The 25,486-nt window shown below is 37.8% G+C and overlaps 3 protein-coding genes across 4 annotated transcripts; 2 read left to right on the forward strand and 1 right to left on the reverse strand.

The window, feature by feature from the left end:
* The first annotated feature begins 3,077 nt into the window (after positions 1-3,077).
* Positions 3,078-5,302, forward strand: ier5l (immediate early response 5-like). Its single transcript, XM_056746257.1, has one exon. The coding sequence runs from the start codon at positions 3,249-3,251 to the stop codon at positions 4,155-4,157; it is 909 nt and encodes a 302-aa protein (XP_056602235.1). The 5' UTR covers positions 3,078-3,248; the 3' UTR covers positions 4,158-5,302.
* Positions 5,303-8,284: 2,982 nt separating this feature from the next.
* ptpa (protein phosphatase 2 phosphatase activator) lies at positions 8,285-14,799 on the reverse strand. 2 transcript variants are annotated; one of them, XM_056745742.1, is made up of 10 exons: positions 14,732-14,799; positions 14,048-14,157; positions 13,860-13,946; positions 13,612-13,737; positions 13,103-13,220; positions 12,314-12,413; positions 11,929-12,053; positions 11,524-11,624; positions 10,030-10,137; positions 8,285-8,958 (listed from the first exon to the last, which is right to left on the reverse strand). In XM_056745742.1, exons 1-10 carry the CDS (start codon positions 14,769-14,771, stop codon positions 8,884-8,886), a joined length of 990 nt encoding a protein of 329 aa, XP_056601720.1. In that variant the 5' UTR covers positions 14,772-14,799; the 3' UTR covers positions 8,285-8,883. The 2 variants fall into 2 exon arrangements, with proteins under 2 accessions (XP_056601720.1, XP_056601721.1); XM_056745743.1 differs by having other exon boundaries at positions 13,860-13,949.
* Positions 14,800-15,227: 428 nt separating this feature from the next.
* On the forward strand, positions 15,228-23,196 carry crata (carnitine O-acetyltransferase a). The gene is made up of 14 exons (XM_056745741.1): positions 15,228-15,393; positions 16,019-16,297; positions 16,458-16,576; positions 17,197-17,250; positions 17,346-17,511; positions 18,675-18,849; positions 19,022-19,200; positions 19,481-19,581; positions 19,683-19,802; positions 20,638-20,760; positions 20,838-20,973; positions 21,398-21,460; positions 21,577-21,714; positions 22,557-23,196. The coding sequence occupies exons 1-14, from the start codon at positions 15,367-15,369 to the stop codon at positions 22,770-22,772; spliced, it is 1,896 nt and encodes a 631-aa protein (XP_056601719.1). The 5' UTR covers positions 15,228-15,366; the 3' UTR covers positions 22,773-23,196.
* The last annotated feature ends 2,290 nt before the right edge of the window (positions 23,197-25,486 follow it).

Raw genomic sequence — 25,486 nt, forward strand, 5'->3', positions numbered from 1 at the left:
TTCATAAACTATAGGTTCTGTACTGTTCTGCGTACTAATGGTCCTAAATTATTCTCAGCTTATTTTAAATTGTGCTTTTATCTCATTTTCTATTGACTGTTAATAAAAGTTATTTCATTTTGATGAATAACAGTTAAAATGAAATAACAATTGGTTTCTTGCATTGGCCATGTGGAGGGTTAAGAATATAAGGGTATCAATTCTAGTCAATCAGAAATAAGGAAAATTACAAAAATGTTTACAGATTAAAGGTTTAACTCATAATAGAAACCAGATTAATTGTAACCCATTCATTAGCTAACGAGTCTTTTATTGTGCAATTGACACTGGTTACAATTACTGGAAGGGGCATTTGTCTTTTTCTCCACCCTCCTAAATGTGAGTTTGCTTTGAAAAAGCAAACGTGAGAAGGCTTAACAATTCCACTGTAGTTTCTGTAGGGAAAAATCAGGTTTCTTCATCACTAACATTTAGGGTTAGCATTTTGAGGGGAGCAGATCAAGATTCTTGTTGACTATAGAGCCTCATCATAAATTTTGTTATATCAAGTAGGAGGTTGGTTGATTCTTAAGTCCCTATGATGCTTGTATAGTGATAGATAGTGAAATACATATATAACATTTAGGTGGACACCCATCTTTAAAGATGCTGTGGAGGTTATAAAAGGAATATGAAATAGAGCTATATGTGTCTAAAAAAGAGGGGAGGCATCACAATCCAGCTTTGTAAATTTCCTTAGACCAAGTTAAATTTCATTAGGGCTAAGTCTAAATGAATTTGGCAACATAAAAACCAGGTAGCCCAAGTAAGAAAGTTACAAGACAACATGAAGCAGCAGACTCAAAGTTAAGGATAGCTAAGAACAGTATTTTGACACTTTCTGGATGCCAAATTTAGTAAAATATCATCATAGTTAATATCTCAAATAATATAACAAAACTTCTGTGTACTGGAAAATATTATTGGATGTTTTATAATTTAGTGCAGTCATATTAATAAATTGTGGTTAATAAAATATGTGTGCCTTAATTGTCCCCAAATATCTTTGGGTCCTGATATAACAAAGATGTTCGTAGCTTTACTATTATTCCCGCTCAGAACTTGGTGAAAGTAATATGAGGTGGGTGGATGCACTGCTGCACAAATATGTGTAGCATGAAAAGGACAAAATTGACACAGCACTGGGAGATTTATAAGGTAGTCAGTATAAACTGTTCACTACTCAGATCTGAACATCTTAGTTCGCATTTTCTGTATAATGCAACTGTATCTGTATGTATTTCTTCAGTGTGCATTTTTAACCTCTCATTTCGCCGTCTTATCTCTCAATAGTTAAATGTTACTGTTATTGTAATTTATTGTATCATCTAAAATCCTTTGTCAATCACAACAAAATATAAGAAACTGTGCTTGTGATCTAAACAATGTCCATTAGGATGTAGTAGTGTCATAACATATTAAACTATATTAATATGACCTTTACAAATAAACTGTTACTTCAACTTCTTTATATCATAATTTTCTTTGTTTATTCTTCCAGAAACACATATGCTTGTAATGTAGTTTTGGTAGCCTATGCTGGTTATATATGCTTATTGATATTTTTGCTGTTAGTGGATAGTGAAGATTTGGATGTTCTGGATTCTAGGCATTGTTAAAATGCAGAGCTGTAAACTTCAGCACTCACTAGAGAGAGAGAGATAGAGAGAGGGAGGGAGGATGATCAGGAATATCTGCATGGTTCTGTCAACACCACTTTGATCTATTAGGGAATACAGAAGACATTTCACATGTACAGTACCTAATTTGAGCATTATTTTCACCATTGTGGCAACATTATACATCATAAAAAATCTTAATTACAGTAAAAATCCAGGCGTGGAACTGGGCAGGTTTCTTAGGTATATCATAGAGTAGGGTCATTCAAATGTACTTTCTAAAAACATAGTCGAGTTTAAATGTAAAAAGGAAACAAGTTTCTATAAAGATGATGAAATTTATGACACAGTCCTTTGTGAAAGTCTGGAGAATAGTATGTTCTACAGCTCTGGATCCATCAGTTTAACAGTATATGCTACATGTAACTTTTGACTTTTGATTTTTGCTTATTTCTGTTTACAAACTGGGCAGATACTTTTATCTAAATTAACTTACATTCAAGTAAGGAATTGAACTCATATGTATTAGCTGCCAACGTGGTATCAGATACTGTTAGTATCTGTGCTGAGATTATAGCTTCTGAGCAAACTTGAACATCTTTGCAAATATCAACCCAGATGATCAAATTTATATGGAACCGTAACTGTGTTTAAAAACTTCACTTTCTTATGTTTATTGACATAAAATGTATATTTTAAATGTATTGTTTATTTATAATGTCCCCAATGATATTTAAACATACTTGAACAAAAATGAACAATTTTAATTTAAACAACAAATTAATTATTCGCAATATTATTATGTTCACTTCACAATGGATATCTGTATTCATGTCTTTGTATGATTTATATTCAATAGGTGTAGATAATTACTACATATTACTATTATTAATCTGAAGTTGAACCATCTGTTATATCTATAGTCGTGATTGTTTACGTAGTCTTTCTCTTAAAAATGTACATTAACCAAGGTTGTATTTATTGCTATGTTGTTACATTATGTTTAGGTTAAAATGTTGATTTCTAAAAAGTACATTTAATTTGACATTTGTTTGATAAAAACTGTGAGGCAAGAGTGTTTTATCAAATACAGGGCGTTGTTCAACATAATGTTTAACTTACTCTTTTTAAAACTTGTACCTTTTACACAAATTATTTCTGTGAATTTTTTCTCATCTCTCAAGTAGCGCACATGACAAGACCGCGCACTCCTATGTACATTGCGCCTCATGAGAACATTCCAGTTTGGTAAAGTCAGTTTGGAATTTGAATAGCACAGAAGAACCGCCTATTTCTGATTGGACAAGATCGAAATCTATGGGTGGGATTTGCTTGCCACTCAATGATATTCTCGGGCTCTGTTTGGTTGAAAAAAAAGTAGGCGGAAACTTCTTCGCCATATATATACTATGGCAGCAAGCGCAGGCTAATGATTGCCTACGATCTCATGTAGAGGCAGAAGCGACCGCGTTCAATGTTTCTCCATAGGGCTGACTTAAGTCTGCGTCCCCGAACGAAATATCGTGATTCTGACTAAAATAAAGTTTGTTTTCTCCGTCGGAGAGGTGGGAAAACATCACGACCCCAAGCATGATCAACACCATGGAGTGTGCAGTGGATGCACAAAGTCTAATTTCAATTTCTTTACGGAAAATCCACAACTCCCGGACGCAGAGAGGGGGAATCAAGCTGCATAAAAACCTACTAGTCTCATACGTGCTGAGGAACGCCAGGCAAGTGTACATGAACGAGAAGTACGCGGAGATCTACAGGATGCAACAGTACGAGGAGGTGATGACCGTCTGCAACGAGATCCAGGAGCTAAACCCCCTCGATTTGGTGGAGGACTGCGAGGAACAGACGGTGGACTGCTGCGGTAGCATGAACGAATCGCCGAGCCTCTGCGGCGCGCTCTTGCCCGTCAGTCACCAAGCTTCCCCGGTGCAGCACATCCAGCCCACCAGCGCGTGTTCGGTGCCCATACCTCTCCGAAGCGAAGAGGTCTGCAAGTCTCCGGATCCTTCGTTTTACCGAAGCTGTTGTGCGGAAGCCTACCCCGTATCCAACTGTGACTTTTCGCCAGTAAATAGCATGCACTGCAACAAAACTACAGTGCTTGATTTGGACACGCATGTCGTTACAACAGTAGAGAGCGGGTATTTGCATCAGGACTGCTGCGCTTCGCTCCAACAGTGCTGCCAGGGCGCACAGAGCCCGGCCAAGAAACGCAAGCTTGACTTTGGTTACTACGTGTCCGAGATCGAGGAGGTACCGGATTTTACGCCATGCAAAAGAGCGAAATTCGAGGACTCTTCATACGCGTGCACAGAGCCACTGGACACATCGAACATTTCCAATCTCATCTCGATCTTCGGATCGGGGTTTACGGGACTAGTGAGCAGACAAGCGGACTTGGAGCAAGCCTTAAACGGACAGTTCTGTAGCAAACAAGCCCTGGCGAGTTTAGGTGCTTGGACGAGAGCTATTGTAGCTTTTTGACTCAGTGGTTAATGAGAATACAGATACTTTACGAAATTGTACAAAGTCTAAGACAAATTTGACTTTTATTTTTGCAAGAAAGTTATTTAAGCGTTTTTATTTGGTTTGTTTTTAGTTTCGTTTTATGGGGTGAGACGAACAGTGGTTGTAGCCTGCCACTCGTGGTTTATCCTTTAAAACAAATGTCGATGTTACACACGTTTTAAAGGTTGAACTAATCTAACGAAGTTGATTTTCGTTGCCTTAAACCCACCGCAGACTGCTAGCTAGGTATGGCCACAAACATGGAAAGTCTTTGAATGTTTTGCTCGAGGATTGTTTCTGTTTCCCCCTTTTCCCAGTTTCTCTCACAAGGAACTTTTACAAAGATATATTGTCAAATGACATCACCCACGTAATGTTGGGAATAACAGGCTGCAAACGGAATAGCCTACCAGTGCACAGTGTTCTCAGCCATCAAATAACACGTTTATAACATTTACCGTACCAGTTTCAGTAAGAAAGGCTGTAACAACAAGACTATCTGAGCTCGTGCTTGCGGAAATGTAGAGCTACAGGAAGAGACACAGACTACATTTGTTGTATCACATAAAAGGCAATCACGTAGGCTAATGAAGGTGCAATATTTTAACCCTCACCCTGTCTAGTTTGTTGTTTTTCTGTATTATGACATGTGTTGTTCAAAGTGGCAAAAACTGGTGCGTTTTGTTGACTGCACTAACCTACAGCTCCAGATCCTCTGAGTATGTTTGTAGTTCGCCTATGCCACTCACCACACTGAACGTTGGGGCCATTAATTAACACTACAACTCCCATAATGCACGCCGTAATGTTATCAGCCAGAAAAAGTTGATTAAGCCTTCACAGTAATTCATGATGCCAGCATTTGCTTGGTTTTGTGGGTTTGATTTTATTTTCTACAAAGTTAGACCTTTTGTTCTAAAAAGGCAATCTCATAAATTAGCCATACGTCCTCACATTATATAAGCACTATGTGTACTGAATTAAAGACGTTTTCAGACGTATTCTCCATATTTTGTTGGTATTCTTGTATTTTTGTGCATATTAAATTGTATATCACCGGGTAAAACTGTTTTAGAAGGTATTTGTTTAAAATTTATAACCTTAATAAAAAATGAAACTTACTTTGATTTGCCTCTGTTCCTCTTATGCACCATTTCATAAACCAAGAAATCACTCACAGCTGCCTTGAAATGTAGGCCTTTTGTTGTTATTGGGAGCTTTACATTACATATTAGAAATGTTATTACAATATAACATTTAAATGGTTGTATACTTGCACAACATCATTTGTACAGCTGTTGCTCGCAGTGAGATTTAGTTTGCCATATGCTTTCCCTCGCTGTTTTGAACATCTAAGGTAGAATTCATATAAGCTGGTACAAAACCAAATAGGAAGAAGCTCTTTAAATTGACCACAAATAAGTGTCTCAAATGCATGGGCAAACTGCAATCCCAATTGAATATCCACACCATTGTTTACCTGTTGTGGAACACGTGAAATTTAATTTTAGATGTATGCCATGGCCAGTGGGAATATAAAATTGTAACCTGCAGGCCAAGAATAGGCAGACTAATGAGAGGAGAGTATTTTCCAAATATGAGAATAAGACCATTAAAAAGCTAAAACATGGTGTTGAAACAAAGATCATATAAACAAATGTGTAAAGCAAAGTTCTGAACTGCCCTGAAACAATCTTAGTTTACACTGTATTGCCTGAGACACATGTCACGTTCTGTTGGGGGGGCACTGTGTTCAAGGCGCGCTCATTTTTTAGACAGAAACTGTTGCTAAAGTTGCAGGCTGTGTTATCTCTGCTGTATGCCACATGGTGGTGTTCTTCAAATCAATGAATGAAGGTATTAGAGCGCCTATGTAGCGGCACCTCGGGCTGACCTCGAATCCGCTGCTCCCTGCAACCCCCTCCACCCCTCCCCTCCCTGTCCTCTCTTTGGTCTCTCTCTCTCTCTCTCTCTCTCATCTCTAGCCGAAACCTCTCGACTCCTCTCAATCTGAGATACCGCAGTACACCCGACACATCAACGTCCAACGTACATAGGCTGTTATCAAGTCGTTATGTTGGCTATTTTCGACGAGTAATTTAGCTGCTTTGCGGATATTTAAATACCGCTGGTAATTCGGTCGCACGGTGTAGGCTATTATGTATATTATGGCCAGGCATCGTAAAACCACGCTAATGTGTAATACGGTGGAATATAGTTTTGTTTCTGTTGCGAGAGACACGTCTGTTGAATAGCCGGATGATTCAACAATGTTAATCAATTTCGGCAATGCATCGAGTGGAAAAGCGTTTTCTTCATTAATGATCGGATCTGAATATCTGCGGAAAATGTCTAACATTGCTAAATATATTTTACAAAGGCGTTAGACCTTTTGTACATTCGTTTATTTTTTTGTCGGAAAAAGTACAACGTAGTCTATGGTGTATGGCGAGCTCCTCCGCGTGGCGACGGCGGGAAACGCTACCGCGGGAAACGCTAACACAGATTAATGAAGATATTTTCTCATTTAACGCCAGATAGTAGGATCCGTGCCCCATCAATTATACACCAATGAAGTACATTAAACACAGAAAGCGCTTGTTCCGTTTACCGGTATACATGAAACATTTTAAATATGCCTTTTGTTTACCCAGTTCGTTCCCATAATGAGCAGCTCAATGTGAAACGGGCTAGGTTAAAACATCAAATACATCAAAAGGCACGACTTCAATCTTATCTCATCTGTGCCTGTTGAACTCAGCAGTGGAGCCTGCGTTTGAATACAACTGAATAGGACGGGGGGGGGGGGGGGTGGAAGGGTAAATTCGACCGTTTGCGTTTGTGTCAATTACTCAGCAAGCTGTGCTGAGTTTCACAGGGAGGCGGTTGGATGACAGTGACTGGGCAGATGCTGAATTTGCCTTCTTTATGAAAATGACTCCACTCAAAATATAAAGCCTTCTGTGCTCCTACCTACACTGTATCTGATGTTACACAGCACATTACTGTGTAGATTAAAGATTTTAAAAAATCTCAATTTCAACAACAAAGATATATTTACATTTATGCATTAAGCAGACGCTTTTATCATAAGCGACTTGCATTAAAGCTTAGAATTTTATCTGATATCATCACAGAATTTTCCTAGAAATTCAAGGAAGTTCAATTATTTGTAGCTTGTATGACGTTGCAATGAGGAAACACATTTCAATTATTTGGTAATACATTAATAAAAGAGTTAGGTTGAATCAACGTTATTTGTTGAAAGCCTCTGCAAAAAGGTTTAATTTAAAACTTAAATGCGTTAAGAAGGCAGAATAAAATGTTTTTTTACAACAGAAAAATACCATGTGATTTAAACGGAGTAAAATATGTTTTATAAACACAGGTAACAAGACGTTTTTGTTTTATTTTCCCACTGTTATCTTCTAGCCTACAATTAAATAGTAATCCAGGCTCAAAGAACGAGTTTGAAATGTTTAACCCAGGTCCTTGTTTCAAATAAGCAGGGTTTAGGGTGGCCTAATAGTGGATAGTTTCAATGTTACTCTCATTTTTAAAACCTTCTAATCAGTGTGAATTTGTAATCCAGGACATTCATCATGGTCCGTGCCGACAATTGCATTTTTATTTATTTTTTCCCATTTCTTTAAGCAGTCGTGTATCAAAAGATTCGGACCGTTTACGTAGGCAGGTTTTGAAGCATGTTTAAACCATTTATTTACAAAGAACACAGTTTAGAAATTAAATAAGATTCATGCTACTTTAGCATATTGGGTGAAAAGCTTTTTTTGCTTTATGCTGTCAAATAGAAGCCTATGGCATTAGCTATAAATAACTGTAAAAACTATAAACTATCAACTTAAACTTTCGATGACATATATACACGCAAGGCCATTGTTTTGCGGTTATACTTTTTTCCAGTTGAATTTAAATAAATTAGACAGCAAAAAACAGTGAGTCTTAAATGGCTGACAACTTATTGTCTTTTAACACAGGTAAAATGACACATTTATCGAAATCATTCACAGCTAATAAATCCCTCAGCAAACTTTGATAACTGAACAGCAACTTATACTAATAAGATCGGCAAAAGACACACATCTGAGACACACATCTTTGTTCAGTTGTTGCAGAAAATGGAATCCTGCACAATAAACCAAAACCAAGCCTTAAGCCATTCATTGTGACAAGTTCTGTTATTTATATACACATACATAATTATAAATGTCAATCCAGATGAAAATGTTGGTGCATGACTGCATCAGGAGCAGTTTGACTTCCTGCTTGCAAGAAACAGTTCCAATGAAGCTATACAAACAATTTGCATCAATAAGGATTTGCGCGGTATCGCCATCAGAGCTGGGGTCTACGTCATATTTCTAGTAGAAACTGTGGAACGGAGCAGTTCCATCTTGAACCTGAAGACTAGAACCTGCAAACATTAGTTCAACTCAACCACTCCTGAACTGGTTAATCAAGGTCTCCAGTTACACACCAATATCATAGTTAAGGTGTATTAAAAGTAGGGTTGGAATTGAACTATAGAGAAAAGTAGATCTTCAGGAGCAAAACTAAGTACATCTGGTGTAGAAGATGCATTACGGTTTGTAAATAGGAGTTGAGTTGGATTGAAGAGTTTTCATATGAAGCTGGGAGTTTTGGTGGTGCTCACTGACAACGTGTGTATTCTTCTTGTCTCTCACGGTTTGACTGGCTGGATGGAAAGCAGGCTGCCAAACTTGAAATGCTGGATGACTGGGAATTTTTCTAGACACTGTAAGCGTAACAGAAAAGGAGTTGGTTTGTATCAGAAAATGTCTGCTGCAAGTGAATAGATCTGCTACATTTCAAAAGATTTGCTACATCTGCCATGGCAAGTTGAAAAAGACACAAAACAAGAAACTAAAATAACATCACAAGGCTTTCTATCCCAAAAACTTTCTTGTGGACTCAAGCGACAGTGAACACACGGAAAACACAATTGCGTCCAGTTATACTTGTAACACTAAGAAAAATCAGTGAACACAAAGAAAGAAATGTGTTTATTTCCTGCTGCAACATTTTTCTACTTTCAATATATTCGTTTATTTTAAAGGGAAGAGTAAACCAATTGACACTTGTAATCTTAGTGTAAATACAAGGTCATAGGTATTCTCTATGTAAAGTTCATTAATAAATGTGTACAGCTGTTTCTCGTTTGATAAGATGTAAAACTCTGAATAAATTTGCCAGGTTGCATAAGAGACTAAAGGGTCTCCGCATGTATTACAGTATATAAGAATGTCAAATTGTGTGTTTTATAATTGAGTGTCAATGTGCATTATTACAAGATAAATAAAAATATAACTTAACATATTGTGACTTTGATACTATCTCTAAGCTTTTGCAAAAGTCATATGTCCCTGGCACACTGGGCTAACACAGTCAAAGAGAGAACAAGAGCGTGATATATACGGGGGTGGGGAAAGACAGAGAGGGAAGGAGGAGGGGAATTTGCAGACAGACTGGCCCCTCAGCTCTGCTCTGCACAGGGGAGAGAAGGGGGAGGGAACACAGGCGTCTTCTCAACAACACAGGATGTGGGCTTTAGACGAGGGGGTGGGGCACTTTGTTCTTCCCCCAAACACACATGCTTACTCAATTAACTCTTTCTTGTCCAGTGTTTCAGATACTGTTCAAATGACAGTGAAACTAGATGGAGGTTTAAAATCCTACTTTTTAACCGGCAGTGTTTATTACAGTTTTTATATAATAAAAGAGAATTTAGTGGATTAACTACCAACTAAGTCATTGTCACACTATGCTTGTATTGCTGTTTTAGTTTTCGTCACACCATGATACTTACTTCTGCCTTGTACATTTTTATGAGACCTTGATTGACTTTGGACCAGGAAGGAACATCGCTGATGTTCCAAAGCTGGTTAGAGTGTTCAGCAAAAGGGCCTGTTTTCATCTGAAGAACATAACATAGAAACATGAACAATATGATGCAAGATGATGCAAATTTAGGACAACATTTGCAAACTAAAAGATGGATTGGAGCAACATGAAATCCAACCCTGGTCTCACAGGGATGTGTAACTGTTTTGAGATTTCATATACATTTGTACAATGCAAATGGTACAAAAAGATACAATTAGTAAAAATGCAAAACTGAAGCACCATCCCTATACTCAACTATCAATGGCACAAAAGCAAATCGAAAATACAAAGTTTCTGTGAGATTGTGTTGCTTTTTCCTTACTGATCTCAGGTGTGCAGAAATCATGCAAAACCACTGGAATATCTTTATTATATTTTTATCATGGATTAATAATAAATGTAATTTATATCTTAATTACACTTAAATATCGTTTATTCAAAAAAAAGATAATGAAAGATTAAGTTCAAGATTTTAAGATTAAGAAAAAACCCGGAAAAGCTCTTTTAGTACTGGGCATATAACCTTGCAAAGTTGACTATTCACAAAGTGTACAGAATCAGAACAACAGAGAAAGAAAAAGTGGGATTAAATTGAATTTAGCAATTACATGAGTTCAACACAGCAGCAAGTAAACGTCAATATAACTGTGTTTATGAAAGTGGTTGTTTCTACTTTTACCTAACTATAAAAACATTAAAGTCAAACACATTAAATAATAATCTACCCTTATACTATCATACCAGAGCAACTAAAATTACTTTAACTGGGAGTTTATCAACAAAACACTGCCCAGTTATTTAAGAAAAATAAAAGCAATATCATATGCTCAAATATAATACTGGGGTTATCAGTAGCAGATTCTTAATAATACTGTAATATTTGTAAGGCGATTATCACCATCAAGTCACTGTACTACGAGGCTATTCATTAGAATTTATAAGAAAGGGGGCGGAGTGCTGCCCTTGGGAAAGAGAAGTTTATGAATGGTAGAGTTGTGTGGCTTTATTTCATACACACACAGATTCTCAGACAGCCATCATCATGCTGGACTTTCCAGAGTCCCACTAGCCTCTCGTAGAGGAATGGAAGGAAATAAAAAAGGAGAGTGGAAAGAGAGAGAGGAAAGAGAAAGGAGGGGGTGGGCCCTAGGGGCCCCAAGTAGTGATTCACAACAACGTGGAGGGAAGGAAGGAAATGACTCATGTGTGTGGAGTCCAAACACAACCTCCCTAAGAGAGAGAAAGAGAGAGACAGCTACAGGTCGCTTTGTTTAGACTGCTTGGTCCGAACAAGAGTTTGTTTGCAACTCTCTCCCACCCCTGAAAGTCTCCGTTGTGTGCTACAACCTCACATCAATAGGAATTATATGCTTAGTATTTAAATAAAAAAATTAAGAGGTTGTCATGCCATACACACCTCATTGATGAATTTAACGCACTCCAGAAACATGTTGTCCTGGTGGTACTCGTTTACAACTTTCTCATCCACAAAGTGCCTGGGCTCCAAGGTTGGGTGGTCTAAAGCACAAAACGTTAATTAACACAACATAGTTTCTCGATGTGACCACCAGGTGTCTCTCAGCTAGAGAGAATACGGATTTGACCATATAAAATACAGTAATTGATTTGCCTCTGGCAGGGCTAACTTTCATAGTAATAAAATATTCTTGGTGTGTTGATGTGCCCCATTTTAAAAGCCTCATTTTGATTGTCTAAACCTAAAAAACATGTAACTCGTATTAAAGAATAAACCAGGATTCAATGCAGCAACAGACATTGATGAATCTAAACGTAAAATTGCCAAAATATATTAAACAGTTACCTATAAGCTGTGAGCTTCCCCATATGAAGGGAAGAAACTGGAAGTCGTCAAGACCCCATACACCTTGGCTTCCAGCTGGCTCCATCCTATATGTTTTCTGGAGTTTGCGCATCACACATAGATACCTAAGCGAGTCGATTACAGCGCAAGTTTAGGTATATATGTGTTTATACAACACTTATCAAACTATTATCAATATGTTGAAACCACTTTGTAAAAGCATTTTGAAATCACAGAAAATCAGCAATGTTGTGCTAACCCATTGATTTTGGTCATCAATTATAATGGTCTAATAAAGAACTTATTTTGTTTTATAACGATTAATAAATGCGATAACAATGAGCGTTACATTAAAAGAAAAATCAACATAGGAAGATCCACCAACTTGTCAAACACTTTAAATACGATGGCAAGCTGGTCGTCCGGGTGCAAAGCTTCCACCTTACAAAGACAGCACAGGAAAGCAGCAAATGCGGCCTCGTGACCTGCACACACACATACTATTTTTTAACACACATGCTTAACACATTTTAAAAACACAATTACTACTTTTTATAGGTAGCTTTTGATTGTAAAAAGGATATAAAAGAAAATGATAAAAAAAACACATGGGGAAAATCTTCATAAATTGTTGCGTCTCAATCAAATTGGTGTTCCAACAGCACCCTCTAGTGGGAATTCCTAAAAAAAGCATTCAATCTCTGAGCTTAAGATATATTCTCATATATACACTGGTGCGGAGTATTTCCATGTAAAATACAACATTTTTAAAGCTCATTCGGTTCCTCTGGTGTGGAATGAATTACTAGCCTCCACCCAAACCGCAGCATCCTTCACAACTTTCAAAAAACAGATCAAAACATACCTGTTCCGAATATATTTGACTAACCGATAACTGTCTGTATGTCTATAAAAATCTTGTCGTTCATTCTCTCATTTGCTTACTTCAGCTTTAATCCCCCTAGTAGCATGGCCTTGTAAACTAACAGTACTGTTTAGCGTGTTGACAAAAGTTTATATGCTCTCCTACGTGTAAGTCGCATTGGATAAAAGTGTCTGCCAAAAGAATGAATGTAAATAAATAATACATAAAAAACAGATATCTTTACAATACACAACTAGGAACACACAGAGATGCCCTCATAACATATGCATTTTATACACACAAACAAACCTGTGCCATAATCAATCCGGGTAGAGTTGCCTACAGACTCCTTCAGGTACACGGCTATCTCTGGAGCCGCATCTTGACGGTCCGATGGGAGAACAGCAGTGACAAGAGACTCCGCCTCCTGCACAAAGAACAAACCTGCTGCTCTGAAACTGTAACAGTAGTATGCAAAACTAAACACATGACTAGTTCCCTCATTTAAACACTGCACTGTGATCTCTAGCCTCCTACAAAATGAGAGTAAATTTGGGAAATAACACTACTCAGTTAGTATTGGTATCTGTCTTGAACATTGTAATCGTTTACTTTAAGAACTGGCTCTTTAATTAAGACGAAACAGACTGATTTCGACTGTATGCTTCTAGTTTGCCTTTCTTGACCCCTCTTGCCAGAAGTCAATAATTATTTCCAAGAGGTTAACAGAGTTCAAAGGTAAACACTGCCCATCACATAGAAAATAAGGAGAGCGAATGAATATGCATGAAGCTCCAAGTCACAAACTGAATCCTTACCTGCTCTAGTTTAGCATACCAAGTACGATAAGCTTTATTGCCAAAGCGAGCAGGTTGGTCAACCGGTGGCGTCTCATCGATCCAGCGATCCAATGTTCCCAACATATTGAGTAACTTCTCCACTGTCTAGCAGCAAAAAAGCATGTAAGTAAACTTATAAACACTGACCAATGACTTTTCATTTATTATCAGCAACAACACACATAAAAATACTGCAATGAGGTGAGCACCAGGACAACATGAATCACCTCAGACATCGGGTATTCACAGGTAAGTTTCTTTCTCTTCACACCTTCATTCAGGGTTAGAATGAATCCCATGTAGTCTGCATATGCCTACTTACACATAACAGGACAGCACAAACATAATATGAAAACAAAATGAGCTAATCTGCCATGTGATATAAAAAAGAAGTGACTTTGGTTGCGTGCTATACCTGTGATCTTTTCCATTTCCCCATATGAGGGACCATACTGATTTCCTTCTTTGGCACCATAAAGTTGTAGCTGACATGACTGGGAGACTTGTCATCCTCATGAGAGGAGCCTGTGCAAGCGAAACAAACATAAATGAACTGAGGAGCGTGTTAAATTTAGGCTTTGATCAAGTCATATAACAACTGGAACTTTATTCAAACGTTAGAATAGACCCACAAGGTTTTTTCGATATATTTATTATATGAGCCGAACGGTTTCAGCAGAAACCTACAATCCCTATTATATACAATTCCTGACGTGATATTTTAAAATCTGACATAAAGTCTTCTCTAAAGACAGAGTTGTATAGCTACGTTTAAAAATATTGTTTTAACACGCCCATGACTTCTTAAAAATTATTTACCGTATGGTAAGTGAATCCTATAAGAAGAGAGAGAGTAATCGAGAGAATTTGACCCAAAAGTGTGTAATAAGCGTCATATGCGCCACAGCACAGGGTTGTCAGACTCCATCGATTTATTTGAAGAAGCGTAGCGAGGCGAAACGCGTTTTTTTGCACGTATATGCACACCTATTTTGGAGCAGAGGTGCTCTGTAACAAAATGTTTAGTCAGTATGTCCTATTAGTATTTTCTGTTTAGAATGATCCGTGTTTAAATGAAGGTATGACTGAAACAAGTTACCTGACGGCTGCTCATTCTCCGCCATGTTTAATACGAACATGAAAACAAGACCGTTCAATTCTCATCGGCACTTTCGAGCGTGTCAAAATAAAATACAAAAATTCAGAAATTGCGCCTGTTCTGAAAATCTATCAAATCATTTATTACAATCAGCAAAATACAGTAAAATATTTCGAAAACCATGTTGTAAATACATCTAACTTAACACAATATCTTTGTTTCTGTTTGCAACTATTAAAATAATCGGTCCATTGCATTTTCACATTGTTGTAGTTGGTTAAAACAAGACAGACTGTATTATAGTGACATTGTAGGTGTAAAATATGGAGACTTTATGGGCATCAACCTTAAATAGCCATTTAACAACTATTCTTACACCGTGAATAAATAAATTAAAATATTATCAATAAATGTTGATTATGCTGAGCGAACGATGACGCAAAAGGGGGTGGGAGCGGCTTTTGTTTAGGGCGCACGCTCGCCCTCTAGCGGTAAAGTAGTCCAGCGCAGCCGTAATGGCGCTGACAATTTCTATGTAGGTCTCACTCAACTAGTGGACTCTGGTCGTACTCGGCATATCTGTGTCCCTCCTCTAAGGCCTTTCTGATTTGGGGGCGTTTTAGTGAACTTACGTTATGTTGGGAACTGTGGCCAGGACTATGGTGAGTAAACAGCCATTATGGGCAGGTTTTGGGCTTTCTTGAGTGACCTAAACAATAGATTTTTGTCGATGTATGTTAAATGGTTATAGACATGCCGAGTGTTTATGGCAGTAAAAATCAAACGAAATAGGAAGTATCGGTCGATGAATTTCAGCCATGTCCATTTGACAGCGTCTAAGTAAACACTGCATGGAGTTGGTCGTATTGTATGTAAAGGGTCTTGACAACTGTAACAAAATTATTGAGGTTGTTAATGACAGGTGCGTCAATCCTGTTATAATATGTTGTGTTACTGTCATGTGAACCACTGACTCATATTTCCTATCTGAATACTTTCATTCCGCAAACTTTCATGTCCAGTTATTTATAGGTATTTTGAGATTTTTCTTGCTTGATCTACATTTGTGTATTTGTTATATATCTTATGGCACCTTTTGTATGAATATAATTATATATATATATATATATATATATATATATATATCTGAGACAAATGCTATACAAACTTGTATTTGTCTGTACAATATAGCTTTCCTTCTCTGTCCATGGATCAGCTGTGAATGTATCAGTCTCTTATGATCTATAGACTTATAAATAATTGTTACATCATCTTGTGTGTTTCCAGGTGAAGGCTGGTATGGTAAAACCCTCCAGCCTGGTAAAGCCAGTGTCTGTGACACGGATCGCCGGACGCTACTTGGCACACCAGGAGGGTCTCCCTAAGCTACCAGTGCCGCCCCTGCAACAGACATGCGATCGCTATCTTGCTGTCCTGGACCCCATCATAGAACCAGAGGAGCTGAATCACACTCGGAAACTGGTGGAGGAGTTTCAGAAGCCAGGTGGAGTTGGAGAACGACTTCAAAAGGGCCTGGAAGGACGAGCGAAGAAGACGGAGAACTGGGTAAAACCTTGTAGAGATCGATTGGGTAGTCGGGAGATGCTTTGTGTGATGGGGCACATAACTTTAGCACAAAACCTTTACATTTTACGCAGTAATCTATTAATGCTAAGTCTTTATTGTTCTTGTTTTATGTTTATCTCTTCATCTCTCCCATTGCTAGCTTTCTGATTGGTGGTTGCAAACAGCCTACCTGGAATATCGGATGCCTGTTGTTATATATTCAAGTCCTGGGGTCGTCCTTCCTCGTCTAGAGTTTAGTGACAGTCAAGGCCAAATGAGGTCAGGTCAATGTGGCTACATGTACCATCCGAAATAGTCAACACATTTTTACATTGGTCATTTAGTTGGTCAAACACTTTGTCCTATAAAACCAAATGTCTACTGGTATGTGCCATTTAACATAATATCCATTCATTAATTTGACATTTGGTGCTTTATCCGAAGTAACTTACAATTAATAGATTTTAAGAATGTGCATTGCCTAAGTATCATACCCATGAGTTTGGTATTGCTACCACCATGCTTAGCCAGTTACAAAACATTCGAGAAATTTATTTTTAATATTATTTCAACATGAATACAAAGGTTTTTACCTGAGCCGAATTCACAGGCAATGCCAGATTTGACACACAGAGTAACATTGCTGCATGGTGAGGCACACCAGTTACCCATAACAGTGACCTTTGTACAGACTAACCCTCTCTTGCCAAGCTGAGGTTTGCAAAGAGTGAAGGTTGTTGCTGCCTGTAAAGTGCTGGCCTGAAGCCAGCCTTATGCTTTAAACCAGATTCAAACGTTTTGCAAATGGCAAGTGAAACTGCCCACGGATCAGCTGCAAGGTGTGTTTAAAATAGCTTTAAAGAGGCTTAGTTAATATAAGTCTTTATCTTTCTTTACAGATATGCTGCTAAATTGATCGCAGGGGTCTTAGATTTCAAGACCATGATTGACAAGTAAGTGACATCCCTTTTCTTCCCTTGGAGTGTTTGAATGACTATGAATATATTTATTTAATTCACATGGCTCCATGTTTTTTCAAATTTATCAGTGAAACACTGCCAGTTGAGTATCTGGGTGGAAAGCAACTATGTATGAACCAGTATTATCAGGTGCTTTCATCCTGCCGAATCCCTGGAACAAAGAGAGACACCGTGGCCAACTACGCATTGGACAAGAAGTCCCCAACACACATAACTGTAGTGCACAACTTTCAGGTCAGTTCCTGTTACAAACCTCCAGGACTGCAGAAGTTTGTTAAAGGCATAATTTAACCGAAACATTTTAATTCTTTCATTTACTCACCCTCATGCCATTCAAAATCTGCATGACTTTCTTTCTTCGGCAGAACACAAAATAAGTTATTTCGAAGAATGTTGGTGACCAAACCATTTGGGACCTCAATTGACTTTCATTGTTTTGATACAAAACCTTTAAGTCATTTCTTAAAATATCTCCTTTTGTATTCCTCAGACGTAAAAGACATCGATAGAATTTGCTTGACATAAGGTTTAATTTTAATTAGGGATGCACCGACATGTAAATTTTGTCCGATAACGGATAATACTTTAACTTTGGAAGCTGATAACAGATATTTGGCCGATATACAGTATCTAAATGTTATTATAAAATTCCATAAGACTGAAACAAAACACACAACTGCGTTTATTTGAAAATATTGGCAGAAAGCAAGGTAACCATTCGTTATCTTTCCCCCCTGAAAATCATGTACCAAGCCTACTTTACACTAGTTGAAGATTCTTTTAAACTTTTCTGGTATAATGTTTATTCAATAAATAAATTAAAGATTTTCTTTCAGAGCTACCCAGAAAAGTGTTCTTAATAACCACAAGTCTAACAGGTCTCAAGACTGAAAGCATTCAGACAGCAATCGACAATTTGCATTTGTTCGTATAATTTACACATTCATAAATATCTATATTTTGCTTATACCAGTTAGTGAATGATCATGAAAGAAAGACAGTGCTGTACTGTATTTTAACTGTGAGCAGCATGCAGCTGCAGTGGTTTAACATGAGAAAATGATTAATAATTTATCGGTTATAATTTATCGTCTACATTTTATTATTGGCCAATACTGATAACATCAAAAACAGTCATTTATTAGCCGATACCGATATTGTTGATAATTTTTCGTGCATCCCTAACACCGTGTCTAGAACGGACGCAAGAAGCGCAATGTGTGCCGCATCCAGTGTGGACAAAATTAATAATGTGTCCTAATATGTTTTTTGTTGTGTCGCGTCATGTTCGGTGTAGACACACTGTAATTTTATTTTTTATTTTAGGGTGGACTGTGGCTTTTTTTGTCAAATCCACTTCCTGTTTAGAATCATTATTGCGTTACCTTTTTTTGAAGTTTTTCGTGCTGGATGTGTACAACAGTGATGGCATACCACTGACAGTAGATCAGATCTACTTCCAGTTGGAGAAGATCTGGAACTCCTCTTTGGAGACCAACAAAGAGCCTATTGGCATCCTCACCTCCAACCACCGCAACAGCTGGGGCAAAGCCTACAACAACCTCATTAAGGGTGAGCAATATCTCCCAACACTTGTGTCCTTTCTTAAACATATTAGTGGCTTCAACGGTTAAAGAAAATGCTGACCTTTTCTCCTGAAAATACTGTCATTGTTAAGTAACTTTACCGACTTGCATGCATTTTTCTATTAAAATTCATAAAAAAAAGTCTTTGTTAATTTCAGACAAGACTAATAAAGAGTCAGTGAGAGCCATTCAGGAGAGCATTTTCACGATTTGTTTGGACGCTCCGATGCCACGCGCATCTGATGACATGTATCCGACTCGAGCTGCAGTTCAGATGTTGCATGGAGGGGGCAGCAGGTGGAACAGTGGCAATCGCTGGTTTGACAAAACATTGCAGGTAAATCCTACCACTTAATGTACAGAACAGTAATGGTGCGTTATTCACTCTTCACTCTTTATTCAAATAATTTATTAAAGGTACTTTACAAATGTTGGATACATATTGTATTGGTGTGTTTGAAGCACAGCTGCGAGATGACTTGACAAAGAAAATCACACACAACACATGAGCAAATTTAGAAACACCCCAGTGACATACTACAAAATATTACCACATGATAAGAACTTTGAGACTCTAAGAAGAATCTAATCTGTGCTTTCAAATGATGTACTTGTAGTTTATTATTGGAGAAGATGGGATGTGTGGAATGATCTATGAACACGCCCCTGCTGAAGGCCCACCTATAGTTGCACTGCTTGACCATGTGGTGGAATACACGTAAGACGATAAATTAAAGGCTAACACTGATTTAATCTGTGCTAGGACTGTTTATTCCCAAAACAATTAGTAGAATTATAATTTTTGTTGTATTTGTTTAGTAAGAATTCAGAGATGGTCCGTACTCCAATGGTCCCTCTGCGTATGCCTCAGAAACTTTGTTTCAACATCACTCCGGAGATCAAAAATGATATTGAGGAGGCCAAGCAAAACATGAACATGTGAGATGCTGAGAAATTCTTCCCACAGAAAGACCAAAATGCATTTCTCATTTTATGTGTGTAGTTTTTTAAAGGGATAGCTCACCCAAAAAAAAGTGCTGTCATCATTTATTCACCCTCATATAATTCAAAGCCTGTATATAGGGGCATTCGTACTGAAGGAATTTCATATTTCCCTGACGATTTGTAAGAAGTACCAGCTTTTTGTTGTGTTGGCAACGCAGGAACCGGCTTGAATTCTAGTTCGGGAGAACTTTTTTGGGGGAATACTTAAGCACCTTCTCCAAGGCAGGGTCTAAACCAGCAGGATAGGAACGGCCCATGACGTAAGCAAACGATGATTGGCCGAACGCGGCACCGATCACAGCATCCGCCATCATTCTGTTGTTTGTCAATGTTTGAAGGACGCACTTAGATGATGTCGCTGTTGACCCGCATACGTCACCTAATAGTTCCTTTTACTGGTGCTAATGCAAACGGAAAACTTAATTTGCATAGGACAGCACTCTTTACTCGTTTCAGAACTTTGTTCCTAAACTTATCCGGTCGGAAAGCGCCTTATGACTCTCTTCTATGTAACAAAAAATAAGACATTTTCAGAAATGTCCTCATAAAGTGGAAATCATGAAGGGCAATGATATTTGTTTACCAACATTCTTCAAAAAAATCTTCTTTTGGATTCTGCAGAAGAACAAAAGGTATACAGATTTGTAATGAGAGTGAGTAAATGATGAATTGTTTTAGTGAAATATTAAATCACGATACTTAAAAAATTGAAGTCCAAATCTTTGGAGACGCAGTCTTCAAATATAAATTCTTGTTTCTTTATTTGCAGTATGGTTCATGACTTAGATATGAAAGTCAATGTATTCTCCCATTTTGGCAAAAATTTCCCTAAGTCACAGAAGATGAGCCCCGATGCATTTATTCAGATGGCCCTTCAGCTGGCGTACTACAGGTAAACCTTGAAATCTGTCAAATCAATTTGTTGTTATTGTAATAATCAGTTCAGCTCATTCAGTATTCAATATTCAGGATGCACAAGCGCTGCTGTCCAACCTACGAGAGCGCATCTCTCCGCATGTTCAGACTGGGCCGCACAGACACCATTCGCTCAACATCCATCGACTCGGCAAGGTTCACAAAGGCCATGGATGACCCGACTAAACAGGTGGGTTCACTTTTACATTTAGTCATTTTGCAGAAGCTTTTATCAAAAGCGACTTACAGAGAGTTCAGGGGACAGTAAGCAATATGTCATACAGGAGCAATTATACAATTGGTGCTAATACAAAGTTACTAGTTTCAGAAAAAGCTAGACCAATACCTGTTTACAGAAAGAGAGAGATTTTTCTTCTCATATGTCTGTTTTAAGTCACGTTCAAGTTGTAACAATATACACCCTTTAACTATCGATGTCATTAGCTGAAAGACTGTACTACAAGCATTGTCTGTAGTTGACAGGGACTTTATAAGTGTTTTCATCTGTACTTCTGCATAAATAGGATGTAAGGAAGAACATATGAGCTGAGATTTTATATCATATCGGAAGGAGATATTTCCTGTTTGCGTGACAATGTAATTTCGATTGACAGAACATAGAGAAGGTGCGCTTACTGGAGAAAGCCATTAAAGCACACAGAGCTTATACAGACATGGTGAGTAAATGCACACTACTGGATGTTTAGTCTATCATTTATATTTTACTACAGTATGTATGTTGTATCAGTCACTATTTGTGTGCAGTCTTCATTCTATGTTTGCATATGCCCAGGCGGTCCAGGGTCAAGCCATCGACAGACATTTGCTTGGATTGAAACTGCAGGCTATTGAGGACCTGGCTGCCCTGCCAGAGATATTTATGGATACCTCGTATGCTGAAGCACTACATTACAACCTCTCCACCAGCCAGGTACTGCCCCAAAGTGCTTTTATTATAAGCCTTCCTTCAGGGTCTGTGTCGTCTAACAGGTGAATCTGCACTGCATGTTATTTGACCCATTGCGAAATGTACATGCAAAGCAGTGAATGTACTGTACTTTTGAACTGTTGTACTGTCCTGTACACAAACACTTTTGGGTAAAAGTGATCTGTCTCCCCTTAATGTTACAGTTAAACAATTACCAACTTGTCAAATTTTCATCTTCTGTGTTTAAATAAAAGAACTCAAATTAGAAACCATTGTTATAAGCTAAGCTCACAATTTTAAGCAAAAAAAGTTGGGCGGAGTGCAGCTTTAAAACTAGTCTATAACCTTTTGGGTTAAAAATACAACAAAAATTCTTTAGGACAAAAAAATGCTACTAATTTGCAACAATTAGTCTTATAGTAATGATTTATTAGTTGACCTGTCAAGTGCAATTGTACATTTTTCATTTAAGTATATGAAGTAACCTACAGTTTTATGTTTTAAACAGAGGAACATAAACACTAAGGATATCATCTTTTATTAAAAATCTAGAGTTTTTTATTGTCCTATATTAAATGACCCAATTGTTACTCAGATTTTCTGTCATTATTTAGTTGTAAAATATCTTAAAAAATCCTCTAAAATAAGATTAAGCAGAGTTGCTTTAGCTCAACTGGTAAAACATTGCACTTGCAGTGCCTAGCTCATGTGTTAATTTTCTAGGAAACACACAAGCTGCTTCAACATAAACCTGTACTGTAAGTTGCTTTGGATAAAACTGTCTGTTAGCCACATAATGTTACTATCGTCTCTTCCCTTCCTTCTGTTCTCTCCAACTCATCAAGGTGCCAGCTAAAACTGACTGTGTGATGTGCTTCGGTCCTGTGGTACCAGACGGTTACGGTGTGTGCTACAACCCCATGGAATCCCACATAAATTACTCGGTTTCTGCATTCAACAGCTGTGAGGACACAAACGCATCACAAATGGCCCAGGCTCTAGAGGACGCTCTCATAGACATGAAGACCCTTCTGGAGCAGACGCCCAAGTCTAAGCTTTGAGCACACTTTGACATTTCATTGAGCACTCGACAAGAAGAGACTTTTGTTTTGTATGTAATTAAGACTGAAGTTGGCTGGACTTCATGAATATTCAGCAGCCTGAATAATCTTAAACTTTGTTCATGTGCATCAGTTTGTGTTTGTTCAAACTGACAAGAAGTCAAATTGGTTTGTCAATCAGGTTTTGCTGTTTTTATTTGCTTTGGTTTTCTCAATACAATGTACCAGATATACGTAGCTGGGAATTTTGCAATGAAAATAATTATCTAATAATGAAACAAATTACAAAAAAATGATCAACTTATGAGTTAAACACTGTTTTAAATGCCATAATGTAAATACAGACATTTTTAAAGCATTGATTTTGTAGTTCTGAACAACACTTCTGTAATTTGCACAATAAAATGATTTTGATAAATATAAAGTTATGTAAGTCTTTTCTGGCTTTCATACCCAGTACCTAAAGGTCAGCTGAAACCTGGTGACTTGTTATGCGTAATTATGAGCATCGCAAATAATTCATGACCATTTCTAATGTACTTATACGTCAGTGTTCGACTGTCCTTATAAATATACTGAAACATTTTGAAACATTTGGCCCTCACAAGTATAGTCAAACCAGTTAAAACACAAATTATCAGCCTTGTTTAATGGGATTTATGTATTTTTAGATCATTGTGTTGGTTTAGCTGTGGTGTTTTCTCAGAATGGAAAATTATAGATTGTATTATGTTTTCATATGCGTTTTTCGAACAATTGTTAACCTGAGCTCAATTGTGTGATAACAAATAAGAAGAGATATTATTTTTCATTTTCACAAGTGGGTATTGTGACGGGTAGAGAAACGACACGTACAACAAATCGCAGTTTCACACGCCCAGGAGGGGAATTTATTGAGTGGTGCGGCCCGTGGCCGATAGGGAAAAAGGGAAAAAAGGGCTGCGGGCGTTGGTGCAGTGTTGTGGGATGGTGAACGGTGGCTTGCTTGTCCTTCATGCAGAAGTGCTGGTCGGTGCATGGGTCCACGGCAGCAGCCGGTCGTCAGTCGTCTGAGCCTGGGATACAACAGAGGAGACAACCATTAGATAATTCATGTAATGGAGTCGTAGCTCACCGTGCCTTCTGTGAAGCCACCGGCCGAGATGAGGTGTTGAGGACCGGCAGGTTGACAAGCAACAGAATCTGTCTCTAATATATATTTCTGAACAGGCCAGGCCAGGCCTGAGCTAGCTATTCAAGCTGATTTATTTACTGAAAATACCACAGTGAACCGTTCAGAGAAAATCCCCCAACAGTGGTTTGGGAATTCTCTAAAGCGCTTGGTTTCTGCAAAATCGTTACAGCAAACAATTATTATCAAAATGACCTTTAAAGAATTGGTCATTTAGCCGTGTTATGACGGTATTAACAGTCAAAATGCTATCTTCCAAAACTCACTTTTACAGAATGTAGTAAAATGACCCGTGAATCATAGCTCTTAGCCTGTCTCAGATGTGGTCCAGAGAAAGTGTCAAGCTGTTGTTGTTATAAGGGCACAATGGACGTGACCTTTTCTTGATAGCTTTTCAAAATCATTCTCTATGACATATGTATACAAAGATTTTTTTAAATTGTATCATTATTCGTTTTTTATAATAAATTTTTTTGCATCTCTCCTGCAGTTGATCAGAGTGCAGCTCACATTCTTGTTAATAATGAGTACGGCTAAATAAAAGTCTATAAGACATATGCACTATTCAACGCCATTTTGTAGTATAGATAGTGTGAGTAGTGCGTTCACGTTGAAAATTCTCAAAAAAGAAGTGCACTTCAAGTACCCGCACGTATTGTGCCGTGCGATTGACGTCATTTGCACTCGTTTGGGAAACCGATTTACTTCGGGTTGGTATAAAATGGTTTAGTGTTCCATTTGGGACGATACTACCCTTCTTAAATCCATACACAACATGGTTCAGTGCATAGTACACAGTTTAAGGGCATAGTGCATATGTCATTTGGGACACAGCTTGTGTCTCTCTGATTTTTTGATATTTTAAGCTTGTAGCAGGCAAGGGCGAGAAGCCCTTGGTCACATGACTGCGACTTAAAGGTCCAGTGTGTGAAATGTGGCGGCATCTAGTGGTTACTCCACTCTCCCTTTCGAAGCACTAATGTTGTCACGTTTTCGCTTCTTTGCCGATAACATATATTTATTAAATATGCTCTTTAGAGCAGTTAGTCTGTTTAGGGCTACTGTGGAAACAACATGGAGAATACCATGCAATGGGACCCGTGGTGTACAGAAATGGTCCAGTCTAATGTAATAAAAACATAACACTTCATTATGTAAGGTCTTTATACACCTCTGAAAGCATAGTTACTGTTTTTATATTATTTTACATTGTATCATTTCATGTTGAACAGGAAAAGGTTGTAGTTGGTCCTTAATGTAAACCGTTTTATTTTACAGACATATTTTTATCAAAATACATAAATAGACTGATAAGTAAACTGTAAATAAGATGAAAAACATCTAACTTTACTTTACAATCAAAACCTTTTTTTTACAGCTTTTTTTATGTATTTTCTAAGGTCCTGTTTGTGTTGCAGCTAAGTGTGTGGAGAAATTGTAATAACTGTGTCAAGATGAAAAATATTTGTGTTGAACTGAGTGAGAGAGTCTTTCTTTTGATCTCAGGTTCAGTTAAGCCACAGCAAAAGAGGTTAGGTAAAAA

This window comes from Triplophysa dalaica, chromosome 4 (genome assembly GCF_015846415.1).
Source record: "Triplophysa dalaica isolate WHDGS20190420 chromosome 4, ASM1584641v1, whole genome shotgun sequence".
Lineage (NCBI taxonomy): Eukaryota > Metazoa > Chordata > Actinopteri > Cypriniformes > Nemacheilidae > Triplophysa > Triplophysa dalaica.